The sequence below is a fragment of the Xenopus tropicalis genome, chromosome 10, assembly GCF_000004195.4.
Source record: "Xenopus tropicalis strain Nigerian chromosome 10, UCB_Xtro_10.0, whole genome shotgun sequence".
In the NCBI taxonomy this organism is placed as follows: Eukaryota; Metazoa; Chordata; class Amphibia; order Anura; family Pipidae; genus Xenopus; species Xenopus tropicalis.
In genome coordinates, this window is record NC_030686.2 from 7,329,243 (window position 1) to 7,343,387 (window position 14,145).

A 14,145-nucleotide genomic window follows, 5' to 3' on the forward strand; every position below is an offset into this window, starting at 1 on the left:
TCATCATTCCTCATTTAATAGAAGTATTTGTTTATCCCTGTCTCCTCTCTGGGTCTGACTCTTGAAACAATGTAGCAGAAGTCAGTTCTCCTCCAGGTCTTATAAAGAGCTTCTGCTACATTATTTCTGGAGTCTGAACCACCAGTGCATGGCCAGACAGATACTGGGGAATGAGAGCACAAATGCTGATCACTTATTAATGTGAATGAGAAACACAGGCGCATAGGGAAGCAGGAAGCACTAGGACCCTGCAGTCTGCATTTCCAGATGGATTTTTTTTTTACCATGCACCCCCCACCCACTTTTCCTGTTTAGTTTCCCAAGAATAATCCTTTATTTTTAGTAATGATTATTTGCAATAATTCACCGTTTGCATCTTAAAAGGACGGAGTGGCGGTCGGATAGAAATAAAAGCCCCTTAGAATTCCTACCCAGGCCATATTCCCACCTTAGTGAGGAACTCTCAGGGTCTCCTCCCCCTTCTCAAATATCCCCAGACAGCTAAGGAGTCTGCCTGCAGCCCTGCTATCCACGTTAACAAAAATTCCTTTATAAGCAAAGGCTTGGCACCCAATGAAGGAACAGAGGAGCTGGGAGCCGTGCCGCTGAAGCCTCTCACTACACCGTTCCCAAACAGTCTCTGGTTATAGTTCAGCATTCTCTATGACGCCTGAGGAAGATGTAGCAATAGACCAATTTGTCAGTATCCTTCCAACAATGGAAACCAACACCAGAGAGTGACCCCCACTGGCAGGCAAGCCCGCCTACCCCCCTAGTCTCATTGGCTCTTGCAGCTTCGGGGAGATTCCAAAAGTCATTCGGAAGGAATTCCTAGCCTTCACTGCCAGATTGACAGACGCCCCCCTTGCTTTATGCAATGTAGAGTATTCCCCTCAGTAGGGAGTAATGGGTAGACTCAAGTCGATCCATCTTGTCTTGGAGTAAGTGAAGAAGTTTCTCACCTTGCTGTAGGGGTGGGACAAGGGGTCCCCCCCCCATACTTCTACTGGTTACTCCCCTGATGCCTTTGCCTTACTTTCATACTAAGCCAGAAGCTCCCACTGTGTACGTGGGGGTACTGCCCCTTTCCGCTCTGTGCTCTTGTACCTAAAGGGACCCTTTATCCCTCTGCTGTAAGGGGCCCCGCCATGCTGTTCCCAGCACTCTCTCTGCTCCTCCTGCTGCTCTCGTTGTGCGGAGCTCAGTACGAACGATATAGTTTCCGCGGATTCCCCCGCTCCGAGATCTGGCCCCTGCAGCCCACCTATGCCAAGGCTCTGGAACTGTACGAGGGGGAGACGTGGAAGGAAGCCACCCGTACCCTGGAGGCCAGCCTGAGGCTTCACCGACTGCTCCGGGACAGCGAGGCGCACTGCGGGCACAGTTGCTCCGGGGAGGAGGCGGAAAGTCTCCCCATCCCTGAACTGAAGCAGAAGGGAAAGCACTCGGAGTGGAGCCTGGAGCTGCAGCTGTTCAGCCGGGTCTTATCCAGAGCTGTGTGCCTGAGGAAGTGTAAGGGCGGCCTGCCGGTCTTCCAGCAGCCCTACCCTGACAGGGAAACCCTGAGTGCCTTCCACCGGAGGGACCCCTACCAGTACCTCCATTATACCTATTTCAAGGTAAGGGGAATGGCTGCTATAGGATTATGGGGGTAGAACGTAGATTGTAAGCTCTGTAGGGCAGGGACTTCCTTACTACTCTCTCACCACATGGCTGTATATTTACACTGATTATTATAATGCTTCCTCCCTGTCTTCTTCTCTACATTATAAGCCTTTACAGCGCTGTGTACCCTAGTAGCGCTATATCAATAAACTTATACAGGTATAGGACTCAATATCCAGAATGCTTGGGACCAAGACCAAGGGGTCTTTCCGTAATTTGGATCTCCATACCTTAAGTCTACTAAAAAATCAATAAACCATTAATTAAACCCAATAGGACTGTTTTGCACCCAATAAGGGGTAATTATATCTTAGTTGGGATCAAGTACAGGTACTGTTTTATTATTACAGAGAAAAGGGAATCATTTAACCATTAAATAAACCCAATAGGGCTGTTCTGCCCCAATAAGGGGTAATTATATCTTAGTTGGGATCAAGTACAGGTACTGTTTTATTATTACAGAGAAAAGGGAATCATTTAACCATGAAATAAACCCAATAGGGCTGTTCTGCCCCCAATAAGGGGTAATTATATCTTAGTTGGGATCAAGTACAGGTACTGTTTTATTATTACAGAGAAAAGGGAATCATTTAACCATGAAATAAACCCAATAGGGCTGTTCTGCCCCCAATAAGGGGTAATTTTATCTTAGTTGGGATCAAGTACAGGTACTGTTTTATTATTACAGAGAAAAGGGAATCATTTAACCATTAAATAAACCCAATAGGGCTGTTCTGCCCCCAATAAGGGGTAATTATATCTTAGTTGGGATCAAGTACAGGTACTGTTTTATTATTACAGAGAAAAGGGAATCATTTAACCATGAAATAAACCCAATAGGGCTCTTCTGCCCCCAATAAGGGGTAATTATATCTTAGTTGGGATCAAGTACAGGTACTGTTTTATTATTACAGAGAAAAGGGAATAATTTAACCATGAAATAAACCCAATAGGGCTGTTCTGCCCCCAATAAGGGGTAATTATATCTTAGTTGGGATCAAGTACAGGTACTGTTTTATTATTACAGAGGAAAAGGAAACCATTTTTAAAAATGTGAATTATTTGATTAAAATGGAGTCTATTGGAGATGGCCTTTCCGTAATTTGGAACTTTCTGGATAATGGGTTTCCCGATAAGGAGTCCCATACCTGTAATGGGTTTCCAGATAAGGGATCCCATACCTGTGTATACATAACAGACGGAGGGCCACAATGGAAACTTCATCTGTTGCTTAGTGACAACTTGTACCAGTTTGAATAAGGCAGACCAGCAGAGCCCAATAGGCTAGCACCATAGGCTTATACCCCCGGTACAGGGGCACTTTACATCACTGTAGTGATCCTGAAGAGCTCTCTGCTTACAGGCAGCATTGCCAAAATTCACTGATCACCGCTAGCTGAACTGAATGACATCAGGGCCCTCCTTCATTGGCTGAAAAAGCCCAGTGGAGAATATGCCCCCGGTGATATATTTCCTCTATACAGGGGGCCTAGGATTGGTGGGTTTGTGGGTGATCTATGTTACCTGCAAAATCACAGGTGATCTGTAATTTACTGAGGGGCCCAGAAATGTTATTTTTATCAGGGGGGGCTCGGGCCCATATAGTTACGTCACTGCCGGTGTTCCTCTTCTTCAATCAATTTAGCGGCCTGGCGCCCAATACTGCTATTTTGTTCCGTACCCCAAGCACCCCCTGTGCCCACTGAGGCTGAGCGTAGGGCAAAAATCAGCCAAGAAGTTCTGTACTGCTTATGTGCTCAGCCAGGGTACATAATATACTATACAGTCTGGTCATTTCCCTATGGGACCAAACTAGGTGATATCCTTATAAACGCTGGTAGCCCAATGCTTAGTTACATCCCCAAGATCCCTGGCCTGGGGCAGGTATTTCCCAAGAGAACCAGCCCACACTTGTTATTGTTACTTTTTATTACTTATTGATTCAGACCATATCCCTATCCCAGCCCATTATTTCCTGCATGGTTGCTAGGAAAAATAAGACCCTAGCAACCATGCTAAATCAGTACGGGAGAGCTGCTGAATAAAGAGCTTAATAACGGGAAAATCAATAAAGATAAAAAATGAAGACCAAATGCAAATTGTCTTAGAATATCACTGTCTACATCATACTAACAGTTAGCTGAACAACCTCTTTAATACACGGGGTGTCTAACTCTATTTGCCCCCTACAGTGTATTACTCTTGTCTATGACTTTATGGCAGAGGACTGGTGTTTTTTACTCCAATTTGTTACTTTGTGCCACTTTATATTCAGAAAGTTAATAAATACCCCACCACTCAGGCCTTTCTTTAAATGAGTGTCCCTTTTAGCATTTGCGCACTCTCCCACCAATCAGCATTTAGGCAACGCGCATAATTCATTAGTTATTCGGACCCACCCACCATTCAGTGCGCACAGTTTTAAAAGATCATTTAGTGCACGTGGCCTGCAGGGGATTAGAGGGAACGCTGACCTGAATGTGTAGTTAATGGGGTGGTTCACCTTTGAGTTAACTCTTAATATGTTATAGAATATCCTAGTTATAGCAGCTTTGCAATTGGTCTTTATTTTTGTATAGTTTTTTTTAATTATTTGCTTCTTTTTCTACATGTTTCCAGCATTCACATGCAGGTTCGGACTGGGGGGTGCAGGGCCCACCGGGACTGCTGCCCCAGGGGCCCAGTACCCCCCTGGGTGCCCTGGCCGCATCCCCCACATGGGCCCCCACCTCATCTCCCTAACCCCCCACAGGGCCTTACTTCCTCCCCTGAGCATGCGTAAATGATGTGTCAGGGGAGGGACACTCTCAGATGGGGGAGCACCGTCAGGGTCCGGATCTTGGCTGCTGGGGCCCACTGGGTTTTTTCCCGGTGCCCCTGCGGCCCAGTCCGACCCTGTTCACATGGGGGTCACTGACCCCAGCTGCAAAAAAACTATTGCTCTGTGAGCTTACAATTCTATTGTTATTGTTACGTTTTATTCCTTATATTTATATGAATTTCCTCTTCTTATCCATATTCCAGTCTCTCATTCAAACCACTGCCTGGTTGCCAAGGCAAACAAGACCCTAGCAACCAGGTGGCTGCTGCAACTCCAAGTTCAGTGACTGAAAAACCAAAAATAATAAAAAATAGGGGTTTGATTGCCAAGGCCTACAGAATGAGCCAGGGTGGCCCTCGATGGCCTAAGGCATAAAATTCATGAGTTATTATTTCCTTTTTTGCTGAATGTCCCTGCAACAGATTTCCGGTTGCCGCTGCTTGTTGGATCTGTGCTGTTAATAGGTTGTAGGATTCCTGACCCAAGGAAAATATTCCCAGAGACCTGTACCTGCTATGTATGCAGGGTTTATTCCTGGGTCTCTGCTAGTTGCCATATGGCTCAGCTTAGTGCCGGTAGCGCCTGCGTTTCAGTTGGACTCATGAATGAAAGTGCTTTTGCCACGTCCACAAGTGCTGCCGGCAACCTTTGCCCCTCATCCCTCTGCTCATTTTCAATCACCTCCACATTTCCGGAGATACTTTTAAAGGGGCGGTTCAGATTTAAGTTAACCTTTAGTATGTTCTAGAATTGGTCTTCATTATTTATTGTTTAAATTTTTTTAAGTTATTTGCCTTCTTCTTCTAACTCTTTGCAGCTTTCAAATAGGGGTCACTGACCCCGGCAGCCAGAAAACTATTGCTCTGTGAGGCTCCAGTTTTATTGTTACTTTTTATAACTTCCACTTCCTGGTTTTTAAGGTACTTTGGACCCTAGCAACCAGATAGATACTAAAATCCCAAACTGAAGAGCTTCAGAGCAAAAAGGGAAAGAATTAAAAAACAAATAATAATAAAAAATGAAGACCAATTGCAAATTGTCTCAGAATATCATTCTCTACATCATACTAAAATTAGCCCCATTAACACCAGTTTGTTTGTGTGCCTGCTTGTATATCCATGTCTATATATCCCATGGGGGTTCAAGCAAATGGCAAACGTAGGGTTTGCACTAGTGATGGGCAAAATTTTTCGCCATGCATGGATGGGGGTTAGGGGGGCCCCTGCGGGGGGTTAGGGGACACAGCCAGCAGGGGCACCTGCAGGGCCACTCGGTCCGACCCTGTATGCGCCCACCTTGAGGTGGGAGATATCAGGCAGATCCGATCGCTTGGCCCCATTGGATCACAACAGCCAATGCGGTCCTCACCCTGATGGAATTTTTTCAACCTGCCCAATCAGCATCTGTCTGGTATTCATCCAGATACCAGTTAGGTAGGGGCATCAGAGAGCCTCATACAGGGGCAGGTAAGCTGCCGACTTGGCCCAAGTAGCCCAGATTTGCAGCTTAAACCTGCCTGTGTATGGCCACATCTGAAGCCTCTCCAATTTGCCTAAGAGGGAGAAAAAAAGTCCTTCCTGACTCCAAGAATGGCACCAAATACTAAACAAAGCCATAATTTGTATATACAGGCAGTGATATTCTAAGGCAAATTGCAGTTGGTCTTTATTTTTTATTTGTTGTGGGGTTTTTTTTTGTTGAGCAACTCTCTGGTTTGGAATTTCAGAAGCTGGTTACTAGGCTCCCATTTACCTTAGCAACCAAGCAGTGATTTCAGTGAGAGACTGGAATATGAATAGGAGAGGGACTGAATAAAAAAATAAGTATTAAAAAGTAACAGTTACAACAAAATTGTAGCCTTGCAGAGCAATAGCTTTTTGGCTGCCGGGGTCAGCGACCCCCATTTGAAAGTTGAAAGAGGCAGAAAATTATTTTTTTTTGTTTTTTCTTTCATTTTGTCACTGCTCCATGTTTTCTAGATCAATGAACTGGAGAAAGCAGTATCTGCCGCCCACACGTTCCTGCAGAAGAATCCGACCCACGAGATGACACTGAGGTACATGAATTACTACAAAACTCTGCTGGACGTGGATGAATATCTCATAGACCTGGAGGCGGAGCCCTATGAGGTAAGGGGGGTGGGACACGTTACTGTTACCGCCCACCTGTGGTGCATATTAGCAGTGTCGGACTGGCCCACCAGGATACCAGGAAAACTCCCAGAGGGCCTCGGTGTCAATGGTCCCTCCTGCTCCTCACCATTTGCCTTATATGCCTATACCATGGCCATTACTCAATTCTATATGAGAAGAAATGGAGGAAAGGATAGATAATAGTATGTAACAAGAAGTACAGGTATGGGACCCATTATTCAGAATGCTTGGGACCTGGTGTTTTCTGGATAAGGGATCTTTCCATAATTTGGATCTCCATACCTTAAGTCTACTAAAAGATTATTTAAACATGAAAAACCCAATAGGGCTGTTCTGCCCCCAATAAGGGGTAATTATATCTTAGTTGGGATCAAGTACAGGTACTGTTTTATTATTACAGAGAAAAGGGAATCATTTAACCATTAAATAAACCCAATAGGGCTGTTCTGCCCCCAATAAGGGGTAATTATATCTTAGTTGGGATCAAGTACAGGTACTGTTTTATTATTACAGAGAAAAGGGAATCATTTTTCAAAATTAGAATTATTTGCTTATAATGGAGTCTCTGGGAGATGGCTTTCCCGTAATTCGGAACTTTCTGGATAACAGGTTTCCGGGTTAATGGACCCCATGCCTGTAATTAAAAAACTAAAGAAAGTGAGTGAACAGAGAAGGGGAGAGTGGGCCTACGGTGTAAAGTTTCCTGGTGGGCCCCTGGCACCCCAGTCCGACACTGCATATTAGTACATCCGAATGGTGTCACTTTGCACTAGGATTTTAGAATTCAGTAGACTGGTTTGGTTAAACCTGATAAATGATCAATTTTTGTGGCAATAAGCATAAAGATATCTTATGGGGTTTGGGCAAATGTGAAAAATGTTTTTATTATTTGCCTCTTCTTTCCAGCTTTCAAATGGGGGTCACTGACCCTGGCAGCAAAAAAACTATTGCTCTGTGAGGCTCCAGTTTTATTGTTATTACATGTCTTTCTATTCAGTCCCTCTCCTATTCATAGTCCAGTCTCTCATTCAAACCACTCCCTGGTTGCTAAAGTAAACAAGACCCTAGCAACCAGATCGCTGCTGAAATTCCAATTTCGAGAGCTGATGAACGAAAACCTAAATAACTGAAAAAAACACACAAAAAATAAAATGAAAATCAATTGCAGATTGTCTCAGAATATAATTGTGTACATCAATCCTTTCTCTTTGTGCAGGGGATGTTTGTTAAGGCCGTGAAGACCTACAACGCGGGAGACTTTAGGCGCAGTACTGAGGAAATGGAACAAGCACTGCCTCTGTACTACAAGGCTTATAACAGCTGCCTGACGGCCTGCGAGGGAACCTATGAAATGAGAGAGTTCAAAGACTTCTACCCGGCAGTTGCAGGTATGGAAAACCCTCCACTTTTGGGGCCAGGAGTTAATAAAACACTCAAAATCTAAAGAAACACGAGCCCCACACAACCCAGAAACCCCTAATATCCCTATCCCTGTAATCTGTTCCTTCAAACAGTAGGAATAAATACCATTTTTATATGCTGAAATCCAGCTGCAAAACTGTTCTTCTCTTTCTGCATCATTTGTAATCCTGGCAGGGGAGGAGGGACTAAAACACTGATGTTACACATTGTAACAACTTCCCCACAGCTTACAGACAGCATGCAGGAACTACATAACCCACAATGCATTGCACTGGGATGTTCCTTATTGATATCACGTGTGCAGCAGGGAATTGTGGGATTGGGAGGAGGCAGGCTGAGGGACAGGCGACTACTGTTACAGTTTATCTGAGTGACAAAGTAGGCAGCCAGATCAGCAGGGGAACAGGGGGCGTGGCTTAGGGAACAGGGGGCGGGGCTTAGGGAACTGTTCCAAACCATATTATCCCATTATATATTATTATATTTTTTAACTGATGTATATTGTAAAGTTGCTTGGAATTATGTTAACTTTTCAAAGCGCTTAATTTGGATTTGGTTGGGTTTTAGTGATCAACTTACCCAATTCTGAACCCTAAGGACTTCCCTTGAATCCCTGAATTTAGTGCTGCGCTACTACAGACTGGGGGCAGTGCTTATGGGCTCAGGGTTCATGGCTTCTCTTTCCGTCCCACAGATCACCTGGCGGACGTCCTGCAGTGCAAAGTGGAGTGCGAATCCAACCTGATCCCCAATGTGGGAGGCTACTTGGTTCAGAAGTTTGTGGCTACCATGTACCATTACCTGCAGTTTGCCTATTACAAGTGTGAGTGTATATTTGATATTAATTACTGGGATTGCTGAGGGGTAAGGGTGAAGACACACAAAGCTACTAGTAGCAGCTACTTGTTGTGGCTACTAAAACAGACAATGCTGATCATTTACTGATAACTGTCTCTACGTGTGTTTAGCAGAGGCAATTCTCAGTATTGTCTATGGCAGGGGATTTTCTGGAGTTTAGTAGTCGTGAAAAAGTAGCTGCTACTAGTAGCTCTGTGTGTCTTCACCCTAAAGCAGTGCTGCTTAATGTCGTGTGGTCTGTACTATGTGAAATCAATCTCCTGAGAGAGTTGCACGCTTCCCACAGGACAGACCCTGGGCCCAGTCGCCATTCGCTAACTACCCCCCCCCGTTCTTTCTTGCGTCACAGTGAATGATGTTAAGAACGCAGTGCAGTGTGTCTCTAGCTACATGCTGTTCGATCCCGATGATACCGTCATGCAGCAGAACCTGGCCTATTACAGGTTCTATAAGGAAAAATGGGATCTGGAGGATACAGATTTCAATCCCAGAGAGGTGAGTAACAATCCAGTCCCGAGTGCCGGGTCCAACAAGCAAGGAAATCCATTATCCACAAGTGGCTCCTAAAGGGGATTTCTGCCATTGCTATAAAGAGCAGTGTAACTTGGTCCCTCTGGGCCCCCCTGCAAAAAAATCTTCTGAGGGGGCCTGGCATGACCAGTCCCTCCTCCCATATCCCAAGCCTTGTGCCTTTTATATGGGCACAGAACCCCTCAGTGACTGCTAATATCCTTATCATTTACAGTAGGGGGTACATTATCCCTTATAATACATGAGTGATACTCAGAGTTCCCTGTATAACTCAGCCTGCAGCCTTGTGCCTTTATATGGGCACAGAACCCCTCAGTGACTGCTAATATCCTTATCATTTACAGTAGGGGGTATATTATCCCTTATAATACATGAGTGATACTCAGAGTTCCCTGTATAACTCAGCCTGCAGCCTTGTGCCTTTATATGGGCACAGAACCCCTCAGTGACTGCTAATATCCTTATCATTTACAGTAGGGGGTACATTATCCCTTATAATACATGAGTGATACTCAGAGTTCCCTGTATAACTCAGCCTGCAGCCTTGTGCCTTTATATGGGGGGCACAGAACCCCTCAGTGACTGCTAATATCCTTATCATTTACAGTAGGGGGTACATTATCCCTTATAATACATGAGTGATACTCAGAGTTCCCTGTATAACTCAGCCTGCAGCCTTGTGCCTTTATATGGGGGGCACAGAACCCCTCAGTGACTGCTAATATCCTTATCATTTACAGTAGGGGGTACATTATCCCTTATAATACATGAGTGATACTCAGAGTTCCCTGTATAACTCAGCCTGCAGCCTTGTGCCTTTATATGGGCACAGAGCCCCTCAGTGACTGCTAATATCCTTATTATCCGCAATAGGGGGTTCTTTATTTATTATATCATTTACCGGTTATTCATATTCTCCTTTAATAACTGTAGTTCATTGCCGTATTATGTGTATTTACTGTATTTTCCTGTGGGGGGGCAGGAAGCTCTGCGGTACCACAGCCAGACCACTAGGCACAAAGAGCTGCTGCAGTTTGCCAAGGATTTCCTCTCTCAAGATGATGATGAGGTAAGACAATTGCGGTGCTTGATTCTAAGTGGATAGGTTGGTGGTTTATTTCTTTTAAAGGGATATGATAACTTTTGATTTTTTAACATTAGCGCCCAGGGCCGCCATCAGAAACCACGGGGCCCCTCACAACAAGATTTTCTGGGCCTCCTCCCACACTCCCAATGGCCCCTCCCCCAGTGACCCCTCCCATCAATACAAAGGACATAAAGACATTGGTAGCCAGGGCCCCCCTAAAACATTGGTGGCCAGGGTTACATTTTGCATTGGTGCCAGGGCAGGTACCCCCGAAATCATTGCTAGCCAGCCCAGGGCCCCCTAAAACATTGGTGGTCCTCCCCCAAATTACTCATACTATGGCCTGCTCTCCGCTACTTCCTTCCGCATCCTTCGGCTCCCCCCCAGCGTCCTCCTGTTTCTTCCAAGGCCACCCAAGCATCCTCCTGCCCCCCCCCCCCCCAGCATCCTCCTGCTTCCCTCCAGGCCCCTCCAAGCATCCTCCAGCTCCCCCACAGCATCCTTCAGCTCACCCCCCAGGGCCCCTAAGTATCCTTCAGCTCACCTCCCAGGGCCCCCAAGTATTCTTCAGCTCACCTCCCAGGGCCCCCAAGTATTCTTCAGCTCACCCCCCAGGGCCCCCAAGTATCCTTCAGCTCACCTCCCAGGGCCCCAAGTATCCTCCAGCTCACCTCCCAAGGCCCCCAAGCACCTTCCATTTCCCTCCTTCCCGGCCCCCAGCAGCCCCCACCTCCGGTGATGTCCTCCTCTATGTGCCGCGGCTCGCTGCTACTTCTGTGCTTTTATAAGGTTGCGGCCCGTGTGTGTGACGTCAGTACGCACGGGCGCAACCTTATAAAAGCGGAGATGCGGCAGAGAGCCGCGGCACAGAGAGGAGGATACAGCTAAAGACAGGGCCCGGGCTTGATGAAAGGGGGCCCGAGCTAAGGAAACTCTAGCGCGGCCGGGCCCCCTTTAAAGCTTGGGCCCGGTACGATCGTACCCCCTGTGCCCCCCTGATGGCGGCCCTGGTAGCGCCTGTCCCTCAGCCTGCCTTCAGCCTGCCTCCTCCCAATCCCACAATCCCCTGCTGCACACGTGATGTCAATAAGGAAAGGAACATCCCAGTGCAATGCATTGTGGGTTATGTAGTTCCTGCATGCTGTCTGTAAGCTGTGGGGAAGTTGTTACAATGTTTAACATTAGTGGTTTAGTCCCTCCTCCCCTGCCAGGATTACAAATGATGCAGAAAGAGAAGAACAGTTTTGCAGCTGGATTTCAGCATATAAAAATGGTATTTATTCCTACTGTCTGAAGGAACAGATTACAGGGATAGGGATATTAGGGGTTTCTGTGTTGTGTGGGCTCTTTAACAGGTTTTGGTTTTCTTTGCGAGCGCTTAAAAACTTTCTTTTTAATTGAAAAATGTTTTGGTTTTTTTTTAACAGATGGAAATAGGAGCAGAGCTGGAAAATGAACCAACTCCCTCGGACCAAGAGTTTGAAGGGGAAGGGGACTATGAAGAAGGGATCTATGCTGATTGGTTAACAGAGCCAAAATCTAAAGGGGACATTGCGGAGAAAGGATATTGAACTGTGTAACTCAGCGGCTCGGCGGCCACAAGGAACAAGTGAGCGGAAGGCTGCTGCCTAGGACTCGATAGCCTAGGACTCGATAGGCCAGCTCACAATATGGACTATTATTCAGGTTACAGGGACAGAAAAGAAGCCACTGGGCGCAGAGCAACTGATTGTTGGGCTTCATCTTTAGCCAAGTCTGGACCGGTCTGTACATTATTATTATTGGTCTCCTGCCCAAGTAGAAACCTTTGTAACAAACTTTCCCATTGGATGAATTAGATATAATTCCACCAAACTGATGCTTTGATTCTGCCCCTTTTTTCTGCTGTAAGATTTGGTTGTAGCGCAGCTTTCCTCCCACTGTCTTGGTACATAAAGGGGGCGTTTATTTGGGAACACAAATTTGCACCTGGGTACTAACCCATAGCAACCAATCAGTAATAAGCTTTTTAACCAGCTGCAGGTAGAACATTCTGTTGCCACTAATTGGTTGCCGCTGGTTACTGCCCAGGTGCTAATTTCTTCAGCATTGATAAATGGATGCCTGAGGTTTTTAAAGGGGCGGTTCACCTTTAAGTTAACTCTTAGTATGTTACAGAATATCCTTTTCTTAGCAACATTTAATTTAAGCTTAATTTCTTATTTCGCATAGTTCATAGCACATTATTTGCCTTCATCTTTTGCCTATTTCCAGATTTTAAATGGGGGTCGCTGACCCTGGCAACCTATAGCTCTGAATGGCTATGATTTTTATTGTTATTGTTATGTTTTATTACGTATCTTTCTGTTCAGGCCCTCTCCTATTCATCTTCCAGTCTCTCATTTATACCACTGCCTAGTTCCTATGGAAGACTGAACGCTAGCAACCAGATAGCTGCTGAAATCTCATACTTAGGAGTTGCTGAACAAAAAGCAAAATAATTTAGAAACCATAAAACATCTACTGTTGTACTAAAAGTTCACAAAGGTGTATTACCCCTTTTTACTTCTTGAGACCAACATTAAGGGGCCCATTCCATTGAGCCCTATGGGAGACTTTCCTTGGGCCGGGTTGAAGCTGCAGAGTGCCATTGAGCCCTATGGGAGACTTTCCTTGGGCCAGGTTGGAGCTGCAGAGTGCCATTGAGCCCTATGGGAGACTTTCCTTGGGCCGGGTTGGAGCTGCAGAGTACCATTGAGCCCTATGGGAGACTTTCCTTGGGCCGGGTTGGAGCTGCAGAGTGCCATTGAGCCCTATGGGAGACTTTCCTTGGGCCGGGTTGGAGCTGCAGAGTGCCATTGAGCCCTATGGGAGACTTTCCTTGGGCCGGGTTGGAGCTGAAGAGTGCCATTGAGCCCTATGGGAGACTTTCCTTGGGCCAGGTTGGAGCTGCAGAGTGCCATTGAGCCCTATGGGAGACTTTCCTTGGGCCGGGTTAGAGCTGCAGAGTGCCATTGAGCCCTATGGGAGACTTTCCTTGGGCCGGGTTAGAGCTGCAGAGTGCCATTGAGCCCTATGGGAGGCTTTCCTTGGGCCGGGTTGGAGCTGCAGAGTACCATTGAGCCCTATGGGAGGCTTCCAAAATCATGCACAGAAGGATCAACGTCAGAAAGGTTTCCCCGCCGTTTACGATCGTTCAGATATGAAAATTTTGTGACTTCCGTATCGCCAAAACAATATTATCGTGACTATTACAATTTTTTCGTAAAGCATTTTCGTGACGTTTCCGATCATCAGAAACGATCATATTAAATCCGAATTTTACCCATTTCGGGATTCAAACTCGTACTTTGATGAATCTGCCCCTAAAGGTGCCCATACACCTTCAGATCTGATCGTTTTGGCCCTGGGGCCAAACGATTGAATTATAACTACGGGTATAGTAAAAGTCGGTCGTTGATGCGGTCCCCGGTCCAAATAGATTTTCTAACCTGCCCGATCGAGATCTGCCCAATTTCAGGCCAGATATCGGTCGGGCAGGCCCGTCGGTAGTGCCCCTACACGGGCCGAGTAGCTGCCGAATCTGTCTAAGGGACCGATATCAGCAGCTAGAATTGGCCCGTATATGG

General features: G+C 46.1%; 1 protein-coding gene across 1 annotated transcript; it reads left to right on the top strand.

Annotated features, from left to right (window-relative positions):
* The first annotated feature begins 596 nt into the window (after positions 1-596).
* p3h4 (prolyl 3-hydroxylase family member 4 (non-enzymatic)) lies at positions 597-12,386 on the top strand. Its single transcript, NM_001030459.1, is given in 7 exon segments — positions 597-1,619; positions 6,466-6,615; positions 7,856-8,027; positions 8,756-8,884; positions 9,269-9,414; positions 10,433-10,519; positions 11,965-12,386. Coding segments are annotated over 7 exon segments (1,299 nt in total). The 5' UTR covers positions 597-1,148; the 3' UTR covers positions 12,109-12,386.
* The last annotated feature ends 1,759 nt before the right edge of the window (positions 12,387-14,145 follow it).